We start from the raw sequence: 22446 nt of genomic DNA on the forward strand, positions 1-22446 counted from the left end.
ATTCTTTTATTGTGGATCCTGCTAAATCTTCTTGTTAAGATTACACCAAATCAAAACATGATGTCAGGGATCTCAAAGTCACAAAATATCAATGGGTGTTTGCAAATCATTTCAGGAAGACAGCACATATATACCAGGAAAACTTTATTTCTCTTGCTTTTACTAGACAGCTTGGTTACTGAGGAACACAGAGGGACATGTTCACACTGCCCCTAGTGGCAGGGTGAATATATAGCATGTCAACCCAATGCAGAAGGGCCTGGCTGCCCTTAAGACTCAGATCCTCTTGCTGTAGTAGTAACAGATAGAACTTCCTTTCTTGGTGAAGATTGTATTGGTCTGGGAGGGGAGAAGAAAGTTGAGACGGCCAGAGTGAAACATTGAAATTTCAGTAATTTGCCATTTAGTGTTACATCTCTCCTGTTTGAGTATCTCTCCTCTCAATCTTTAAGTCTCTCACTACTCTTGCTCTCTACTTTTGTGAATGTCTCTCTGTCTCTCTCTCACCTCAATCAGCTCGTCACCATTCACTTCAGCGGTGTAAAGATAGAGAGGATACTGGATCTTCAGCTTCCCTTCTTCGATGGTGGGGGTGGTCTGATAAACACAAACACAGTAGTAGAAAACATAACTTCCTGTCCACAAAGTAATTATTTGTAACAAATGAATAATTAATTACCATGAACTTGACACCGTTGACAGACGTCAGCTCACAGTGCTCCCCGACAGTGAAGGTGTTTGTCCAGCTGCGGTTCTTGAACTGTTTGGTCAAGGTGAAGTCATCATTCTGGTTGATCTCGGTCACCCACATGTCGTCAATACCCTTCTTGACAAGGTCATTATTGAGTCCTACGAAAGGGATCACAGGACAGATACTAGGATCAGGTGAAACATAGGTGTGACTTCAGCACAGGACTGTGTTTGTGTGTGATATTTCTTTTTCTCTTTGTTTCAGTAACAAAAAAAGTAAATCTGAGAACTCAAGAATATCAAGAACAAAACTATATCTTACCATGCAGTTGCATATACTCATCAAAGTTCTCCTTTCTCACCATCTGGTATTTCCCGGTGAAGGACATGGCTGATTAGAGGAGCTTTGTCGGAGGACAAGATGAGGAGCTCAATGTGTCTCAGCAGACTGGTGCAGAACTGTGGTTGTCTGCATGTTTTATACCTCCTGACTTCTCTAGTAGAAGCACCCAGCCCCAACCAGCTCCTACCCTCCCCTCCTAAAACACACAAATGCTTAAACAAAAATCCAGGCCAGGAGCAATAACAACTGGTATTAATCTGTCCTGCCATGCTGGTTTTAAATAGACCCAGGTGAATATTCAAAATTAAAACGGGAATTTTCCTCACAATCAAAATAGACAGACTGTCTCAGATGAGTAGCAGTTGAAACACCCAGGTACCATTCCCTGTGGGAAACAGGAACATAACTGATCACATTTGAACTGTTTTTGCATTTTCAAACGCACCCCCCCCCCCCCCCCCCCCAGTTAGAGTCCTGTAGCCTGGGTATGGAGAGAGTGGGGCGGGCCAGGTAGGGGAGAGGAGACATACCGACACATAGGTCAAGATGCCACCCTCAATTTACACAGGGATTTGAATCCCAAAGAGAAGCAAATGTCTCCTACCACACCACCCTAGGCTGCCCCCCCTTGATGTCGATTTTCAGTATTTAAGAGAGAGCATCCGCACTCCTCTGAACTGCATCTTCACCTCTCAGCTTGAACCTCGCCAGCTCCTGCTCTACAATGTTCAAGGGAACGTATGAAGTGGAGTCGGTGGAGAAGAGGGATGAGTTCTGGGAGGCCTTAGGTGGGTAATCAGCTGTTGTCACCTGCATAGGTCTTTATTTACCCAATACGGATACAAAGGACCTTTATTCCACATGGACATTGTCGAGGAATAGTTTTGTAATGTTGGAGAACATTTCTGGTTTGCCACGCAGATAATGGGAATCATTTAAAACAGGAAAGAGAGTATAACATGTTTTTAAATTGTATATAAATACTTCTCCCAAGTCCAGTCAGTTTGAGTGTTTCCTCCAGGTTTCATAGTGAACTTGACTGTTTTCTTGCAGGCTCAGGTAAACCCGAGACCATGGAAAAGGTGACGGAGCTGTCTCAAACTGGAATGGAAATCACCTGGACTCGGCCCGAAGGTCCAAGAAACTGGACAAACAAGTTCACAATTGGCAAGGAGTGCGAGCTCACCACCAGAAGAGGGTTAATTTTCAAGGTAAGAAAGTTTAAGACGTGTCTGTATACTGTCCTCGTGGTCATTTCCTTCTGACCTAAAAACACACTGCATGACACCGCTATCTCAATAGAATTTTCGGAATGTGTGCCGACTGAATACAATTTAACGTAACGTAGTGCCAAGACCTTCGAAGGTCGGTGCAATATTCATCGCTGCGAATATTGTACCGTATGTACTGAAATTCACGATCAGCACTTTCAACACTTGAATCATCGAGGAAAGAGTAAATAATCTGTCTCTTATTGTTTCTTAACTCAGGCTATTCCCGCCTACATGATGGGGACTCTTATCGTCCAGTTTCCAGCCTTCCTCTTTACAGCACAGATAGTTGAAGGAAAGCTAATTGAGGTGAGCATGAGATATGTAGTTATCAGTGTTCAGTGTAAATATTCAATAACTGCTTTCCTTTTTAACAGTCATAAAAACTATTGTTAGATAATTAGATTTTTCTCCACTGTTACATTTCATCTCAATTTGGTATGACATTGAAAACATGTCTCGTTATGATCGAACACCATATTGGCATTTTCTTGTTTTTTTATACTCCATCCTAACTGACCATCTCTCCCAACTGTAGACATACACTGTACCTGGGGAGAAAGGAGTGACCATGAAGAAAGTCAGCATTCAAATCTAAAGGCGTTGGTCTACATTCTCACCACTAGGGGGCGGGTGTCTGATGTCTCAATGCTTGATATGTAATTGAAACAGCGACATCTAGCGCCTGTTCGGGTTGTAGGCTAGACGCTGAGAGAATTAACTGTGCCGTAGCCAAATATTTTTGTGCTTATTAACGGAAAACTCGAAATATAATCATCCCTGTTGTCAGCAATCACAGCATACATTTTCTTTACTGCTTTACTACAATAAAACCGCTCTGAATAAAAAATAAAACCAAACAATTGCGTCGTCCATTGTTGTTAGTAAAGTTTGTACTTTCTCTAGAGAACTAAGCAGTCGATGGGGCTAGAAGCCAAAGACTCAGGGATCAGCCCAGTAAGTTCCTCAGCACGTGCATACAGACAACACCACCCCAACACAATAACAGGGAGACCATGAATACCCTCCCTCTCCACCCCCCAGACAAATTCAAACAAGTTAGCTAAGCCCCCTCCCTGCCTGCAAACACAAGCTGGGGAGAGAATGATCTATTATCAAGACACTGACCCATCGCCCTTCTCCTATCTCCATCCCTCTCCTCACACAGATGGTCAGTGTGACTGATAGAATATAATCCTCTTCACTCACTGACTTCAATCACTTCTAAGTTCTCACGGTGGTGTTGATTCCAGGGCCTCTGACCTCTGTAACAGCTAGATATGCCATAACAACTGCTGCCTACAGTACAAAGAGTAGCACATTATTTTATTTAAGTTAATCTAAACAGTCCTGAAGCTGTATATGCTGTGTTAAAGTAACACTGCAGGCAACATGCTGGGAGGGAAACAGTTGAACTAAAACGCTTGAAAAAAGAAAAAAAAACATGCCACAACTCATTTGTTTCCAATGTAAATCCTACACAGTGGTTTTGTCTTCAATTCGCACAAGGCTGGTCCTCAGAGCACATGGAAATGCAGGGATGGTCTTGGCCAGGGCCCTGTTCAACACCACAATGACCCCCTCACTATGAGCCACACTAAAGAGAGGCTGGATTGTCCAGAGCACAGTGGAACACCAGGGTCCCCTCAGAGACATGCTGTGTGTTGGGAGGGGGGGGGGGGGGGTGCAGACGACAACTTACAAGCATAATGTCATGTCAAATAAGAGCTGACATGGTTTGTGTGAGAGAGAAAAAGTTAAAGAGAATGTTTGTATTAATACTGAGTGAGGGGGGTGAATAGGCCTGTATGTGACAGGCCGCCGTGCTACATTTCATGAGGAAAGGAGGAAGAAGATAGAGGACGAGCATTGTAGTGTGATCCGTAACCTACGGCAACAGTCAGCCAAACTGGACCTGTTCAAATACTCCTACAAAACAAATATCTGATAAATCACTGAGGTAACATGGCTGGAAAGGTACCGGAGTGAACATGAATATTCATTACGGTTTTAATGAAATAAAAATTCCCTAAATTAAAGAATGTAGTCCGTTCTTGTCAGAAGGTTCTCAGTGGCAGGTGATGCTAGAAGCACTTTATGTTGCTAATCATTTCATATCAGCTGGAAAGGAAGGAAAGAATGCTTTCACACATCATTGGACACAGCAGACCGAACGCCTGAACAAAGAACCTTCACTGTCTCCGGCCCTCAAGCAGAGGCTGGGGGGCAGAGGCTAGGGGGCAGAGGCTAGGGGGCAGAGGCTAGGGGGCAGAGGCTGGGGGGCAGAGGCTAGGGGGCAGAGGCTAGGGGGCAGAGGCTAGGGGGCAGAGGCTGGGGGCAGAGGCTAGGGGGCAGAGGCTGGGGGGCAGAGGCTGGGGGGCAGAGGCTAGGGGGCAGAGGCTGGGGGGCAGAGGCTGGGGGGCAGAGGCTGGTACTCCTACATGATGGCCCTTCAGGAGAATCATAGTCAACAAAGTAACAAGATGACTACTTAACCACTGTCTGTATGAAAGTCAGGTCTGTCTGTTTTCCTTCCAAGCTGTGGTTGGGCACACCACACATGCTACACACACACACACGAAAAACATTTAGGCTGCTCTTTTGTATTTGTTCATTTATTCCCATGGCACATTTTGATAAAATAAACAATTTTATCGTTCAGTGGCATATCAACCAAACCTAGAAAAAAAAGAAGAAAAAAAACAATATTACAAAAATAGAGGTGATGGGTTTGTGGCATCATTTCATGTGGACGATAGTCCTAGTCTGGTGTGACTGCATCATCATCATCATCTTCTTTCTGCCTGTAGAACAATGCCGTGGTACATTACAGAAGGAATTGTTTCTTTTAGTTTTTTGTTTGGCTGCAATATGCAACATATTCCCTGTGGTCATCCTCCTGCACCCTGCGCCGCCACAGGGCACATCATCAAGTCACACCATCAACAAGAAGTTATAAGAAGATGTCCCGGGGTGAAGTCACCAGACCTTGATGGCTGATGGGAGATTTATCCATCAACAAAACCAAAACAGTCTCACCGTTATCATTATTGCACCTTGAGACCTCAGTGAGCTGCTTGTGTGTGTGTGTGTGTGTGTGTGTGTATGTGTGTGTGTGTGTACAGTTGAGGGGAGAGCAGACTGACGTGGATATTTGTTCACACCCTTAGCATCAAACGTTCTAAAACAGAATATGCAAAAATACAATAAAAAAAATTAACTAAACTAAAAAGTTACAAATTATAATAATAAACATCAATAATGAGGAATGCCGAATTAACGAAACAAACGGAGGCTGTACAAAGTCACCACAGTTGAGGAAGGCGTGGCGTCTTACAGGTGGTGTCACAGTAGCATACAGGACAGAGCCCTGAATAGTGCTGGCCACAGACCTTGGTCCAAATCCTATTTGGAATCATCTTAGCCATTTATCTGTGATCGGATACTCTAGTCTAGCACAGATGCAGTTTCTTTTCTTCTTCCCCCCAGCTGTGCGATGGCCCAGGCCACCTATCCAGCCCCCTGGCACTCTAGGCTGACTAAAGCAACACTGTGCTGAGAGGACAGTGTTGTCAACTCAGAGACTGAACAGAGGTCCAGACATCTCTGTGGTGAATACTGACTTCAACTCATTGGTCAGTCAGGAATAGGACATTTGGTAGCTCCAGACAACATAAATAATCCTGAGACAAAACTAACAGTGTTCTATTACAGAGGCAGTGTTCTAGTAAAAGAGGAAGTGTTGTACTAAAGGGTTAGTGTTGTACTAAAAGGATAATGTTATCCTAAAGGGATAGTGTTATAAAGGGTTATCGCTGGTTCAACCAAAATTCATAGCTCAACAATAGCAGCAAACTGCTGTTAACTCATCGCCTTCCAATCTCTCAGTTAAAGCTTAGAGGCAAGGGCACCCAGGCTCCATGCTCCCTGAAGACTGAGATAACAAGACCACCACTTCCTGTACGCCCATCGCAGCCAATCAAACCATCAGACCCCCTCACGCTGGAATGCTACTTGGCTAGAATCCCCACCCCTCCCGTCCAATCAAGACTGTCCGTCAAGGGAGGGGTGTGTGTGACTTTGAAGTCGTCACCATGGTAACCGGCGTGACCCTGGAACCGTGGATCTGGCAGTATTTATAGCCTGAACAGGAAGTAGAAGATTGAGAATCGCAGCGCGGCGAATCTGGGAAGCAATTACCGATGAGGGCCTGCAGATGTCGAAGTTTCACCTCCAAGGTCACTCATCCTCCTCTCCCTACTCTCCCTCCCCCCCCCTACTCTCTCCCCCCCCCCCCCCCTCTCTCTCCCCCCCCCCCTCTCTCCCTCTCTCTCCCCCCCTCTCCCTGACACAGCAGTCAGTAGCAGCTGCGATCCTCTGACGGCATGTCAGCTCCCTCCCTGACATCGGTGAAGAGCTCCCAGAGAGATGAGAGAAAGGCTCTAGAGAGAGAGAGAGAGAGAGAGACACACCAGAGAGATGAGAGAGAGAAAGGGAAAGGTGGAAGAGAGACACACCAGAGAGTAGAGAGAGAAAGGGAAAGGAGGAAGAGAGACACACCAGAGAGTAGAGAGAGAGAGAGAAAGGAAGAAGGGAGGATGGAGAGAGAGGACCCCCTTGGCTGCACCATTAGCATTCTCATTAAAGCACAGTGAATAACGGACAAAAGGGGAGGACGAGTGAATGTGGATATTCAGTGGGTATCTACACTACAGACAGGAGGTGGACAACAGGACTAAAGCCTACCTTTAGAATGTTTACACTCGTACAAACGGAAGAACAAAGCTACACTAAATCAAAAAAAGAAATAAAATATTAAAACAGAACAAGGAGTATAACAAAAAAACTAAATATAAATAAAAGCTAAGGACAAGTTTCAATGGCATCGTCTTCGTATTCAAGTAATCTTGTTCAAGTCCCTGAAACATGGTGGTTTATGTAAACATTGGCAGGCCGTCGTGGACGCAGATTCGACGGAGCGCCTGAAGGCAGCAGCATTTACATCTGTACCCCGACGTGGGGCACCCCTCCCCTCCACCCTTCACCCCCCACCCTCCTTCCTGTGGTTCAGCCCACCGATAGAGTTCCTGGGTGGAGGAGAGGAGAAGAGGCAGTAACATCAAAGCTTTGTTTGGTCTTCTGTGAGGGGGAGTGGCTGACACACACACACACACACACACACACACACACACACACACACACACACACACACACACACACACACACACACACACACACACACACACACACACACACACACACACACACACACACACACACACACACACACACACACACACACACACACACACACACACACACACACACACACACACACACACACTGGTGTGAGAATTCCACCCCAGGGGCAGACTTTGGAAGAGAGGGAGTGAGGGATGGATGGAGGAATGAGGGCTGGTGTAGTGGTACAGACCGGAAACAGAGCAGGTATGCGACAGGATTGACCCTGCTGCGAGGAGAACAATGAGCTCTCGGCCCCTTTGACAGAGGTGGCCCTTAACCCTTCAATATTCAACAGAGAGTCCTGCTACCACATAAACCCTGTTGCTACATGGTACAGTGGACCCTGGCTCAGGTCCAATCCCTCTCCTCCCTCCCAGTGGTAAGAACAGCGGCAACCGAACTGAACCAGTCTTATTCAGCTTCAGTGTGTGTTCAGGGTCCTGGTGCTCAGCCTGGTGCCCAATCCCTGTGGGCCGGGCCGAGTGTTCACAGTCTGTTAGCGGCTAGCGTTAGCGGCTAGCGTTAGCAGCCAGCTGTGACGTCAGCGACGTCACGTCAACGTGATGACCTCTACCGGGTCGACGCTGACCCTCGACCTCTGCTTGCGTTTGAGGCGCCTCTGGCGTACGGAGGAGGGCGCGGGGAGGAGGAGAGGGGGGGTGTCGACGGAGAGAGAGAGGAGGTCTGCGACGGGCCGGACAGGGGGAGGGAGGAACGACGGGAGGCTGGCGTGCTCCCGCGCTCCCGTCTTGCCGTCTCTCTCCGTCTCCTGGCGTCACCTGTCGAAGCAGCTGGCGGCGAAGGCCGGGTGGGCGGCCAGGTAACCCCCCCCGCTGTACGCCATGCTGAGGCAGTGACGAGGCTCCAGGGCCATCTGCACCGAGAGAGGAGCCTGCAGGGGCAGCGCCCGAGGCCCGGGCTGGAGCCCCGAGGCCAGGCTAGAGTAGGAGGGGAAGGCCCCCCCTCCGGAGGTAGCCATGGAGGAGGTGCCCGTCAGCAGGCCCATCCTGTGGCTCTGCAGGAAGTCCTGGGACATGCTGACCACCGCAGGCCCCAAAGCCTGGGCCTCGCTCAGCACGTGCAGCTGGGAGAGGGAGGGCGAGTGCTGGGCGAGGTGAGGGAAGGCTGCCGGCTGGAAGAGCAGGTGCTGGGGGGTGGCGGTGGAGGAGGCCGGGGAGAGGTGCGAGGCCTGGGGCTGGACGGACGAGGGGCGAGATGGAGGCGTGGACTTGGATTTGTTGGCCTCTTTCACGTCGTTGTCATGGGCACTGCGGAGCACAGAGAGAACATGGAGATTACAACCTGATTCAAAACAACACGACAGAGCTAACAGGGAAAGAGGGAAGGAGGAAAGAGAAAGGGATCACACGAAGAGAGGGAAAGAAGGAGAGGATGGAAAGTCCGGCGGCTGGAGAGAGAGCGAGAGAGCGAGCGAGAGCGAGCGAGGTGTGCGTCTTACAGCAGCATGAGCTCGATGCACTGGGAGAGGTGATCCCAGCTGTAGCCGGTGAGGAGGTGCAGAGCGCTGGTCCAGCTCGGGGACACCTGCAGGCAGATACGAGACGAGGCCACACACGATGCTGCTACCTGGGAGGGACGGAAACTCAGGAAGGCGTGGTCTGGAGCGCACACACACACAGAACAGACACGCACACACACAGAATACACACGCGCACACACATATAAACAGAACAGACACAATACAGACACACACAAAACGTAGAAAAATAAGTGTCAAACAACAACACAACATATCTAACAGAACTCAAAAGAATCAACTGGAAAAAAACAAAAACATACATTTCCATCCCCCTCTTCTCAACATCTCCTTTCCTCCTCCAGTTCACCACCCGTCCCTCCTCCTCCAACCCCCCCACATCCTCTCCTCCCCCATCCCTCCATCTCGGCTCTCCTCCGCCTCACCTTGCAGGGACACCTCCAGGAAGTAGTGTGTGTACTTGTCCATGAAGGCCCTGGTCTTGGAGAGCGAGGAGAGGGGCCAGCCGTTGTACAGGTCCCCCTCCTGGACGGAAGCCTGCAGGTAGTAGTCGATGAAGTGTGCGGGCGTGGGCATGCACAGGTTCCAGCCGAACGTCTCCAGCAGCAGCAGCTCCATCTTGATCAGGTCCTTCTTGTTGAGGACCAGGCTCAGGCTGCACATGAAGCCCAGGGAGTTGAGCTGCTCCAGCTTAGGGACCCGGTCCTCCTTCTCCTCAAACTTACCTGGGGGAGGGAGAGATGAGGAGAGGGATTTGTTTGTCATGGCGTGTCACCTACTCAGTATTGTGGGCAGTGTGTGTGTGTGAGACTAGGCAGCCGTCATCCTGTTCTGATGTCTGAGTCTCTCCAGGCACCACTCTGCATCCCATAGCAACACCCATGGACCCCTCAGTCCTTCACACACAGCTGCAGCCTAATCACCAAGCAGCCTCCCACGCTCTCCCCCCTCCCAGTCCTCCTCTCCTTCACCCTTCTATCGCCCTCTCTTCTTCTCTCTTACCTCTACCTCTCGCTCTTAACCCTTCTTCTCTCCTCCTCTCTCTGTTTCTCTCTTACCTCGACCACTTTTCCTTCCTTCCTTCCTTCCTTCCTTCCTTCCACCCTCCCACATGGGACATTGTCTTCCCCATGGCAACAGTGTGGGGGCCTCACGTCTGTGTGACAGGCCCCACTCATTCTCCTTTTAGAAGAGGGGGGGGGGAGGGGGGAGGTGAGGAGTCAGGTTACACCAGCACAAGCCGCCCAGAAACACCCTTGAATTCCTTGTCCTTTAAAGTTGCAGCAGCAGCAGTATCCGGGGGCAACATGGCATAGTGCTGCCAAACCACCAGAGCACACTTATGGTGTTTCAGCTCTTGGATTGATTGACTTTAGACGAACACAAATAGACTGCCTCTGTAGACTTGTCTTATGTATACTGATGTGTCTGCTGTAGAAACTGGAGAATTTCCACTCAGCTGGACTGACATACTGGACTGCAGAGAACACCCACCCCCACCCACCCACACACACTACACTCACACACCCACCCACACTACACTCACACACTGGGGTTAATTTGGAGGAATGTCCGCACAAGCTAGCGCGAACAAACCAGCGCACGCACGCACGCAAACAACATCTGTACTGTCGGCTGTTCAGGGACTGTGGCGTGCTGCAACCAACCACCGTTCCTATAGTAACCAGTACAGCCATGAGCTTGGGTTACCAGGCCGGCCCTGGACAATGACACCGCTGGAAGCCCCAGCTTACACACACTTACCACTGCCTTCCTGCCTCGCTCTGGTGGCACAGCAACAGACACAGAGAGAGGGGGGTAAAGAGAGAGAAAATAGAGAGAGAAAGAGAGACAGGAAAGGGAGGGAGATAAAAGGGGGGAGGGGTAAGGAAGAAAGGGGGAGACAGAGAGAGAGAGATAACAGCAGGCCAGAGGAGTAATTAGCACACTGGCAGTGATGGAGTCTCCTCACTAGAACAGGAAGCAATCACCAAGCACACACACCAACACACACAGTGCTGCTGTTCAGACGTATTGGTTGCTTGGCTAGGGGGAGGTAAGATATCACTCTGATTTTCTGTGTGTCTGCCTGGCTGCCTGTCCACACTCCAGCCCACACAGCACAATTTACTCTGTGTCTACAGCTCCGCTTCCTGTTCTACTGGTCTACACAGACGCCATCATAAACAGCAATCACCCGCCCCCCACCCACCAGTCCCCCGATCTCACCCTCCACCCCAAGTCTCTTTGATCCTGGCAGAGTGACACCGGAGGAGTTCATCTCCTCATTGTGCCAGACAAGACATGGAGACAAAAGCCCCCACAGAGGGGACAGAGATTCAGGCTGGAGAGAGAGGAGGGCCACACAGCACTGTGAGATCCAGCCCAGAGGAAACAGAGATCCAGGCCACACAGCACTGTGAGATCCAGCCCAGAGGGAACAGAGATCCAGGCCACACAGCACTGTGAGATCCAGCCCAGAGGAAACAGAGATCCAGGCCACACAGCACTGTGAGATCCAGCCCAGAGGGAACAGAGATCCAGGCCACACAGCACTGGGAGATCCAGCCCAGAGGAAACAGAGATCCAGGCCACACAGCACTGGGAGATCCAGCCCAGAGGGAACAGAGATCCAGGCCACACAGCACTGGGAGATCCAGCCCAGAGGGAACAGAGATCCAGGCCACACAGCACTGGGAGATCCAGCCCAGAGGGAACAGAGATCCAGGCCACACAGCACTGGGAGATCCAGCACGCACATCCGGTGTAGCGGGAGAGGACGACCGACGCTCACGCTGGCCCAACACACCAAGAGCACGCAACAGCATTAACACGCTCATCGCTCTTGTTCTCTACAAAGCTCCCCCTGGTATTTTAAGGGGCTTATGTGTAACGTTGACATAGTAATGAACACATATTACAGCCCCGTAAACATATCCGCTCCAACCGTGTGAGAGAAAGCGAGAAAAGCGGAGGTAAAGATAGAGAGAGGGGGGTGCATTCCTGAGCGGTGAGTTCAGCCCGCGGGGAACACAGGTAACTAAATTATGTTGAAGCTACCGACAAGAAGTGTGTGTGTGTGTGAGTGTGTGTACACATGCAGGCCCAGGAGTGCTGCTGGTGGGAGGTGAAAGGTCACAGGTAAGGTAGAGGTGAAGGTAGGAACAGGAAGTAGTTCCCCCAGGTGTACTGCAGGTGGTGGAGAAAGAGAGTGAGAGAGCCAGACAGACAGAGAGGCAGACAGAGAGAGGCAGAAAGAGAGAGGCAGAGAGAGAGAGAAAGAGGCAGAGAGAGAAAGAGTCAGAGAGAGATGGAAAGAGAGAGAAAGAGAGACAAACTAAGAGAGAGAAAGAGAGAGAGACAAACTAAAAGAGATTTTGATCCAGCAGTGTGTGTTTCCAGATGGCGGACCTCTGCTTGTGGGGTTCAATCTGCGCCAACATGACCAAAGTCATTAGCAAGATGATGTTAAAAAGCAGAAGAATTTAACACTCCTCCTCCTGTTCTCCCTCTCCCTTTGTCTCCTCCGCTCTCTGGCGTTCGACAGCTGTGGAGGAATTTCCTCTCGGCTCTCCTGAACTCCTTTAATTTGCCAGCTCTTCTTTCACTGGGGGTGTGAAATTGGTCACAGAGACCCCCCCCAGTCAACCCCATCGCCTCTGACGGATCAGACAATGTAGCCCACCCTGACCCCTGACCCTTAATGCTAATGCCTGGGTGACCAGGGAGAATCCTGGACCCCCCCCCCCCCCCCCCGATATCAGCGGTTGAGCGTCTCCTGACGAGGCCTGGGGGTGGGAAGGGATTTTGAGCTGGGGGGGGGGGGTTTGGTGGGGTCATCCCCCCACAGACAGACTCTACCTTTTCATGGACAAGTCAATTGCAATAGCTGCCATTCCTGATGAGTGGATCGCTCATGTTCAGCACTGCTGACAGCCAAGCCTGATGGAACACAACCACGATGAAACCCATTAATGACCCCCTCAGATGAGGCCATCTCCCTCTCCCTAGACCCAGAGCAGCCTGTAGCCCCCCTAGCCCCAGCCACTTCCCTCATCCATCTTTACAATCCCAGCCTAATTTCTTTAATTATGGTGCCCAGAATAATTCCCTCAGAATTACCATCAAGGTCCATGAATGGGAGGGGGGGCAGAGCAGTGCCCTTGTTAATCTACATATGGGGGGCGGGGGGGTGCATCAAAGGGGGGGGGGGGGGGGGGTGTTCATGTCCTTGCTTTGCATGACACCTACCACCCCCCTTCTTCCCCTGCCCCCACCCCACTCTAGCCTCCCCCATCCTGTTTCACATCGGGGTCTTTGAAGCAGCACCCCCCATCCCCAGAGACAGACTCGGGGGTGAGTGGGGGTGCGGGGGCAGAGGAGGAGGCAGGGAGAGAAAGAGGAGGAGGAGGCTAAGGCCTGGTTGAGGCAGCTTGCCAGGTTGATATGGTTACAGAGTCTCAGAGAGGGTCAGCCAGCCCAGGATCAGAGGAGAGCAGCCATCCACACCCCCAGAGGAGAGCAGCCATCCACACCCCCAGAGGAGAGCAGCCATCCACACCCCCAGAGGAGAGCAGCCATCCACACCCCCAGAGGAGAGCAGCCATCCACACCCCCAGAGGAGAGCAGCCATCCACACCTCCAGAGGAGAGCAGCCATCCACACCCCCAGAGGAGAGCAGCCATCCACACCCCCAGAGGAGAGCAGCCATCCACACCTCCAGAGGAGAGCAGCCATCCACACCCCCAGAAGAGAGCAGCCATCCACACCCCCAGAGGAGAGCAGCCATCCACACCCCCAAGGCTGAGGACGCTGATTTACTGCTGTCACCAGGCAGGGAAACCGGACAGTAAATCCATCCAGATTTGGTCACAGTAAAGTGAAAATCTTGAATCTCATATGCATGATCATTACTGCTGGCAGAGAACACACACGCATGCACAGTCCCAAAGACACACACACACTCCCTCCCTCCCTCCCTCCTCCCCCTCCGTGGCTGTGCTGAAGGGCTTTTGTTGGGGCCCGACTCAGGCAGCATATGGCAGGTGCCCCCACCCCCAGGCCCCCAGCCCCCCAGGCTCTGTGTGACAGAACGATGGGATGCTCTTTTCCCCCTCTCTCTAGCCCACACACCTCAAGATAATGTTACTAAGTACATACATAACATCCTGACAGTGACAACATCCTGACAGTGACAACAACAGGACAATCAACACAGCAGTCTCAACCAGTCAAACAACTTACTAGCCTTCCCAAGACAAGAAACACCAAATCACACAACAAGTGTCTGTCTGCCTACAGGGAGAAAGACAGATAGAGAGGAGAGAGAGGATAGAGAGAGGCAGAAAGAGAAAGGGGGGAGACGTAAGCACCCCTAGGGTACAGAGAGATCCTACCAGAGGACAGACAATGACTCACATATCCATGATGTCATTCATTAGCTGTGACCAATAGCTTCTTACCTGGCCACGATGGCCTGACAACTGCCCCAGAGACACCAGGAAGACTGATGTTCTCTCTGGGAGACAGTAAACGCACAATAAAAACACCTGATGAAGTTAGGTTTGGTAAAGCCAGAGAGAGAGAGGGAGAGGGAGAGAGAGGCAGCTTACTACTAGGTTAACAGGATTAAACAGTGACTGCGGGGGAAGTACAATAGAGAGGGTGATTAAATACTGTGAGACGGAAGCCGGTTGAATTTTAACAAAGACCGTTTATCTGTCAAAGAGCTGGTATCAGGACCACAGGGAGGCTTGGCCTGAGCAGCCAGTTTATCAGGCAGCAAGCCTACCAATCACTCACTCATCCAGTCAGCCAGACAGCTAGTCAGACAGACAGCTAGTCAGACAGACAGCTAGTCAGCCAGACAGCTAGTCAGCCAGACAGCTAGTCAGCCAGACAGCTAGTCAGCCAGACAGCTAGTCAGCCAGACAGCTTGCTAACCAGCAGACCAACCAGGCAGTCAGCTTTCTTTGTTTGAGTCTTATAATTCGGAGTGATCTGCCCCTTTAAAAAGGACCTCTTACACACAGTACTCCAAAACACGTGGAAATAAACACACACACACACACACACTGAAATATCAGCTCCCACTGCTCCCCTCCCTTGTGAGCAGACCCTACTCCAGACTCCCAGTTTGACGACATCATTAGTCTAATTACCCATGATGCTGTGTGCTGTTTAATGTACCACAGCCAGTGAATAACCAGACTGTGCACACACACACACACACGTAGGGAACCCAGACCAGCTCATACACACACACACAAGCATGAACACATTGACTATAGACTCGAGTCCACACTGACGACAGGCAGGCAGACAGACTGACAGGCTGACAGACAGGCACACAGACAGACAGGTCTAATGATACCGTCAGGGTATCAACAGCATAAATGAGTTTCTCCAGCTCTGTAAAGTGTGATTACTGAGAAGCATAGAGGGTTGGACCAGAAACAGGGACTTTCTGCTAATGACCGTGTGTGTGTGTGTGTGTGTGTGTGTGTGTGTGTGTGTGTGTGTGTGTGTGTGTGTGTGTGTGTGTGTGTGTGTGTGAACGTGCTTGTGAGCATGCAGATATGTGTGTGGGACTCACTGGCTAGCAGCAGGCAAGACAGGGCGATGACGTAGAGCTGCTTGACGGCCACGTCATAGTGGTCCATGAACAGGTCCAGCAGGTACACGGCCAGGTGACGGGCTGTGGGGCACAGCTGGTAGCGGTTACTCAGGATGGCCAGCAGGTCCGCAAAGTAGCGACGCATCCCAATCTGGGGGGAGTGGGCCCGGTATGCTGGCAGCTTCAGCTCCTGCAGGGTTAGGGTGGACAGTGAGCACACACACACAGACAGAAGTTCAGCCGCCGTAAAACTGACAGCCAATGGGTGACCTAAAAACAGCTATTGTTAATTGAGCCTGTAGGATCCTTTATCACCCTTTTAAACACGTTGTCAGATCTTAGTTGTACCAAGATAGAGAGATGATGTCTCTTTTTACCTATTACAAGCTGATCAAGGGTAAGCAGAATGGGGGGGCGAGGGGCAGCAGTAGAAGATATGGGGGCTGTAGCAGTAGAAGATATGGGGGCTGTAGCAGTAGAAGATATGGGGGCTACAGTCCTGTTCATCTTCACTGATCTGCTGTGGGTTCAGAGCCCTCAGACACCGCAAGGCATCAGCCCAGAGCCCAGACAGCCACAGGCACGGGCCTGCACCTCACACAACACAAATAATACATACACCACACACACACACACACACACACACACACACACAACTCCATAGACTACTGTAATAGATTATTTTTGGTTTGTTGTTTCTTGCAACATGGTGCTTAAATCATGTGACTCCCACAGTTCAGCCTGTTTTTATGTGGACATCTTAACCCAGAACAAAAACACATCATGTTTCTGTTGTGCAAAAAAAAAAAACACAAAATATATTTAGTGACCTTCTACAGCATGGGTTAGAACTAAGACCCAGGTTGTTCTCATGTGGATTAAATAGCAGATTGGAGCTCAATTAATCAGCTTAAATACCATCACTTTGTGGTCCTTCAGTTCAATAGACACAAAAATATATATATTTAAAAAGACACACACACAGAAAAAGAAAAACACCCCCTGGCCAAAATAAAGGTTGTAACTGTTGCCAGTCTCTGATCCTGTTGTCTCCATACATCCCAGAATGTTCATCCACTCCTCTCTTCCACAACCAGAGTTTGGAGTTGCTGTTCATTCATCTGTCATCGTCATTCTGAACTGATGTGATAAGGATTGTTTGGGGGTCTGCCCTGCCCAGTCACAGCTTTAGACCTGAACCCCTGGATGTGCTATAATACTTGCTCTATTCTGACCGCGAGCCCTGGGCGAGGCTGTGGTCACAGGGACCGGGATTCAGATCAGTTTGTTTGGTTTGTGGAGGCAGAAGCAGCAACAATGGGTGTCAGTTAAGCCTAAACTGAATCCACCCCACCCGCCCTCACCCCCCAGCCCGAGGGCAGCTACCAAACACTGATTCCAAGACCACTACCCCCCCCCCCCTCTCCCTAAAAATTAGAACGACATCCACCTCTGCCACTAGCCTCCATCCATCCATATGTCTGTCTGGGAGCGATGGGGGGAGAGGGGACCAGGGGGGGCTGTGGTAGAGGAGGGGGGGGCTGTGGTAGAGGAACTGCATCCTAATTAAGGATTCCACAGCTGCCTCCTCCTCCTGATTTGCATGTCTGATAATTTGCCACATGCTCAACACACATCACCACTATCTCTACATCCCACTTCAGGGGCCCGCTGGTCTCGCATTCACACACACACACACGTTCTCCACCTCCCACTGGGAACTCGTGTCTAAAACTCCCTCTAGACCGCCTGTGTCTTTAAGGTTCTAAAATGTATTCTTTAAGGTTCTAGAATGTCTACTTTAAGGTTCTAGAATGTCTACTTTAAGATTCAATAATGTTTTCTTTAAAGGTTCTAGAAGGCCTGGAATGTGATCCTATGGTCAGGAACACACAGACATGAGTCAACACTACATGACTCAGTACAAAGACACTGACTCATAATATGACATTCTTCAAGCAAGTCCCTATCTCAAATGCAAATATAACCCAACCACACGTGTACACACACATATACATCTCCCCTCCTCCTAGGGAATCACATTAGTCTGAACATCCTGGCGCATGAGGCTGCCAGCCCAGTGACAGTTTGCATCAGTTTGCATCAGGGGACACACAGGGAGAAATACGATCACAGGGAGGTTAATTAAGACGTTTGGTAATTAATGAGCCATGGCCGTGTAATCTGAATGAAATCATCTTTAAACGGATGATAAGACTCATATCAGATCTGAGGGCTTGTGCTTCACATCAACACCACAGTAGTCTCCCAGTCGAGTACTGGGCTGGTTACTGGCAGTCTTGTCTGGGGTGTTCAGACAGAACACACAATACACACTTCATATTTCCTGTAAACACCCACTCCTTAACCACCACTAATGTGATGTCAGACACTTCTATGGTTACCACCACGGAGGCTACTAAAACATCTACTCACTGCAACATGCCTGTCAACACCAGAACCACGTGACCAGGTAGAGAGGGTTAGTCTCCTGTTCGCTCAGAACTACGACAGACCTGCTCCCCTGTTAAGTTTGCAATGTTCTCACACTGTGTAGCGTACAACACAGCACTATTACCACATAACCTGTGTATTGCCGAATCAGAAAAACGATCTCCAAGGGTTGTTATGATCCGAGGCTTCGTTCTTAGCAAGAGTGGTTGACTGAAGATAGAGTTTATGTCTATCAGGTGACAGCCACAACTTGACCACAGTCCTAGACAACACTAAAGGGATGATTCGTCTTTTTGTTCCATGGTTTTCACGTATTTTAGACATGCGTGTTTGGTCTCACCTTGATCCTGAGGGACTGATGGATGTCGGCGGCTAGCTGTCCTTTCCACCATTGTAGCTCCCTCTCCATCTCTCCCGTCCAGAGAAGGCTTCAATGATGAGGTTACACCCTGCAGACACGCCACAAAATCAGCCGAATGAAGAAGAACCACGGACTGGTGGGACCAACTGCTCTTGCTCAGACTCCTAGCTGACCTCAACAGCGCCGAAACAAACTGTAGTTTACATTTCATAACGGCCAATTGAGGTAACGAAACAAACTATCGAAACTATAACGTATAGCAAACCTAATACTACCCACACTAGGTAGGGCTATCTAAAGAGTGTTCGAGACAGGACATGAAAGGGTAATTTAGCAATGATTTAAATGACTGTAGCAACATCTCCCCCATACATGTGTACTGCTGGTTTCTCGCCCAGTTTAAATGGCCATACCATAGCCTAACGTAAACGCTCCAATCGATAGTGTAAGTGTAATGTTCTGCTCTCCAAGTAACTTCCTATGCTATTAACTTACTTTCCTGGCTAACCTACATTGTCACGGGACGGTCAGCAAAATATTCAACCACGCAAACATTTGGCTGACTATTTCTCATTCATACGCTTTTCTTCACCACGAGACAGCTTCAAAAATAGTGTCCTTAGACGTTAAAACTTGGTCAGTCTCGCGGCCCTGAAAATTATTCTTTTTTTCTAGTTATTATCACTGCAAACATAATATACTCCAACCGATTAGTTGATTCCTGGTAACAGCTTTCCAATAAACTTTTACATTGAAGCCAACATCGCATGTGCCGCACTCACCGCTCCGACGGGAATGCCCCAGACCTCTTTGTCTCAGTCCGACATCCTGAATGTGAGAATTACGCTTCGGGAAGTTTTTATATTATCCTTGCTGCAGGTGAAAAGCATATATTCAATCCCTTGTCACGGTGGCACTGTGACGCAGCTATCTAACTTCGACCGGCGTTTTATTCCGGTGTTTTCCTTTGTTTACACTTTCCTACTGATTTTCCACAGCCGTTTACCAACGCGCTCCGTTCCAACAAAGTAGCCTACCCTCGGCTACGCCAGCTGCTGTTGCGGTCTGGGGCTCGTGAACCATACGTGTGAGCATGGGAATTGTAGTTCTTTCCGTTTGTCACCTTTGTCACAATTGTGCTCTGACTAGACTTGGTCAACATGAAATTGCAAGAGAATCATACGGCGGAGATCATATATGTTGTATATAAATAGTTTAGAAGGGGAAGTAGACTATACTTTATTATTGACTGTATAAGTTCGTTTTTTTTCTGAAACTAGATGGTTGGGCAATACAAACTAGGCCTATAGATAATATTTAAAATGCATGTTCACAAATCTTTATAAAACGTAATATTCTTACTTGTCATGTTCTGCACATTTGAACTATCCTAAGTGCGGCCGGTTCTCACTCCCTCTCCCACCCACTTATGTACATTTCCAATCCACTCCGGTAATCAAAATTAATAACAGTATCAATCCTGCAGGTCTGTATATTCTTTAGTACATGAGAAAAACTAGAATGGCCACGGACAGGGCTGCAAATGACATCCAGAATATCGCCACCTTGTGGTACGTTCTGGAACAGGTGCTCGGTTTTGATTCATTCATGCCAAACGCTTGTACTGATGGAAAGAGCAAGTACACTACATGAACACAGGTTAGGTAGGCTATACATTAGGCATATGTAATAATAATATGCATATGCTAATTTTATAAACATAATAAGGATTTCATTGATCTCTGCTACAGTGGCAGTAGTGATACATGACATGAGTACAGTTGAAAGTGTCATTGTTTTTAGAATCATCCACTAAAACCAATCACTCAACCCAACCAACAAATCTATCAATCAACCAATCAGCTGGCAGCTTCGGCGTTGGCCTTCCCGTCCTCCTCTGTCAGGTAGACCTGGTCTGCGTAGACAAGGAACCCAGTGAAGGTGCTGTCAGTCCAGAACGGGTCGAAGAACAGGCCGTTCTGCTCCGAGTAGAAGATCTGCAGCCACACCTGGTCCTCACGCTGCAGACGGAGAACGGTGGAACCGGAGGCCACATCGCTGTTCCCCGTGTTGCCGTCGAACGTCTTGATCTTGTACTGGCCGTTGTGGACCAGCCCGATGGCCAGGTGCTTGTTGGACAAGGTGATGTCATAGGAGAAGTAGTAGACCCCGGGAACGGAACACACAAATTTCCCACTCGTGGCGTTGTAGTGCTCCCCCTCGTTCAGCAGGATGCGACTGAACCTGATTGGCAGGCGCTCTTTGGGGTAGCTCCTGGTCATGGCCACGGAGAAGGCAGAGCGTGCTGCCTTCCCACAGTTACAGCCTCCAGCCGCCCCTACCTCACCCACCTCCCCTGCCTCCCCCTTGACGCCCCTCAAACCCGTTAATCCAGGGGCCCCACGTGGCCCCTTCTTGCCCAGGGGCCCGGCCTTGCCCACCACCCCCTCTCGGCCCTTCACGCCCGGCTTGCCTGGGTTGCCTGGCCTCCCTGATTCCCCTGGAAGAAAACACATGAAGAATCAGTGAGTTAAAAGTCCCCACTGTGAATTCTCTCTTTGAGTTTGAACCGCTCTGATCTGTGTGGAGATTCCACTGATCTTACCTCCACCTCCCCTTTCCCCCTTCTCTCCATCGCCCCCGTCCGGGCCATCCTTCCCTGGGGAGCCCATGGGACCCGCAGACCCTGGAGATCCAGGAGGTCCGGGGTGTCCGGGTGGCCCCTGGGGGCCAGGAAGGCTGCACGCCAAGTGGGAGGAATGGATGGTAATGTTACGGCCTTTCTTCCAGAAGGGGTAGGTAGACTGGGAGGAAGCCAAGACTATTGAACACAGCAGCAGGATTGGTTGGAGCATGGTGACACTGACAGTAGCAGAGTAGGGGGGGGGCGGGGGGGGAAGACAAAAACAGGTATGTTTAGAATTTTTACGTTGGACATTTTATTGTCAGTTGACTTACATGATTTGTTGTGAGTAACAACAATACGTTGAACGCGCACGATGACTAACACGCAAACCATTTGAAGGTTTCTGTTGTAAATGACAGCAACGACAGTTGACACAACGTTGCTTAGATAAGAACCCAATACATAAAAGAGACACACGGTTTTAAAGTGGGAAAGTTAATGTTTTAAAGATTATTATGAAAGAGTTACACGATATGCATCTTGTATGCATATGTTTTTTTTAACGACGTTTTACGAGTTATACAAAAAAAAGAAACTCACCAAACAAAAAACACGCCCAACCCTGTCCACGCACAGGACTTGCAAACTTACAAACTGTCCGCTTACATGACAATCCTCTCCATTGTCACTCAGGTCTGAATGTCATCTTTAAAGTTCTGTGCAATAAATAAATCCTGTTCGATGTCTGTTATCTGCAGCGCAAGCTATGCTACACCCTCTCACTCGCCGTGTGTTGAAGCAGCGCATCCAGCCATCAAATACCATCACCATGATGTAATTACATACACGCCGAAGTTACAAGACAAGTACAGGTTATCAATAATAGTTTAATAGGCTGTTATTTTGGACCTGTCCATACAGTTCTACCAAGTATGTATTCTAGATTAGTAATCACCGATGCACACTGGTGATTTAATAAAATGAAAGCGAGTTATCATACAACTTTACATCGATGTGTAAAAATAAGGACTTCCAGATGTGTTGAGATCGGCGCCAACGAAAACCCACAAATAAAGTTTCAGCTGGCGGGCGAGGCTGTCTGTCTCCCCACCAACCCACTGAGCCTGAGCTGCTGGGACTTCACCAATAAAATAAACTACACTCTTTCCCAAGGAGGGGTTTAAAGGGTAAAGATTGTGACACACCATTGTTAATTGAGAGTAATTGCAGTCCTTTTCTGTATATTTGCTTTGAGACTTCGACATGAGGCAAACGTACCTCCCTCCAGCTTGGTCTGAGGGATTTCCCCGCGGGTGTGTACAAGAGCACAAGGACATTTTCAG

General features: G+C 49.3%; 4 protein-coding genes across 4 annotated transcripts; 1 reads left to right on the forward strand and 3 right to left on the reverse strand.

The window, feature by feature from the left end:
• Nucleotides 1-230: 230 nt before the first annotated feature.
• LOC134032402 (gastrotropin-like) lies at nt 231-1298 on the reverse strand. Its single transcript, XM_062476374.1, has 4 exons — nt 1013-1298; nt 680-849; nt 508-597; nt 231-339 (listed from the first exon to the last, which is right to left on the reverse strand). Exons 1-4 carry the CDS (start codon nt 1077-1079, stop codon nt 277-279), a joined length of 390 nt encoding a protein of 129 aa, XP_062332358.1. The 5' UTR covers nt 1080-1298; the 3' UTR covers nt 231-276.
• LOC134032403 (gastrotropin-like) lies at nt 997-3155 on the forward strand. Its single transcript, XM_062476375.1, has 5 exons — nt 997-1141; nt 1730-1821; nt 2087-2244; nt 2524-2613; nt 2843-3155. Exons 2-5 carry the CDS (start codon nt 1758-1760, stop codon nt 2900-2902), a joined length of 372 nt encoding a protein of 123 aa, XP_062332359.1. The 5' UTR covers nt 997-1141; nt 1730-1757; the 3' UTR covers nt 2903-3155.
• A 3481-nt stretch (nt 3156-6636) lies between these two features.
• ccnjl (cyclin J-like) lies at nt 6637-19535 on the reverse strand. Its single transcript, XM_062476926.1, has 6 exons — nt 19260-19535; nt 18457-18565; nt 15642-15852; nt 9472-9771; nt 9008-9167; nt 6637-8816 (listed from the first exon to the last, which is right to left on the reverse strand). Exons 2-6 carry the CDS (start codon nt 18523-18525, stop codon nt 8324-8326), a joined length of 1233 nt encoding a protein of 410 aa, XP_062332910.1. The 5' UTR covers nt 18526-18565; nt 19260-19535; the 3' UTR covers nt 6637-8323.
• Nucleotides 19536-19700: 165 nt separating this feature from the next.
• Nucleotides 19701-21917, reverse strand: c1qtnf2 (C1q and TNF related 2). The gene is made up of 3 exons (XM_062476312.1): nt 21704-21917; nt 21083-21339; nt 19701-20977 (listed from the first exon to the last, which is right to left on the reverse strand). The coding sequence occupies exons 2-3, from the start codon at nt 21330-21332 to the stop codon at nt 20337-20339; spliced, it is 891 nt and encodes a 296-aa protein (XP_062332296.1). The 5' UTR covers nt 21333-21339; nt 21704-21917; the 3' UTR covers nt 19701-20336.
• Between the last annotated feature and the right edge of the window lie 529 nt (nt 21918-22446).

The sequence above is a fragment of the Osmerus eperlanus genome, chromosome 13 (assembly GCF_963692335.1).
Source record: "Osmerus eperlanus chromosome 13, fOsmEpe2.1, whole genome shotgun sequence".
NCBI classification, from domain to species: domain Eukaryota; kingdom Metazoa; phylum Chordata; class Actinopteri; order Osmeriformes; family Osmeridae; genus Osmerus; species Osmerus eperlanus.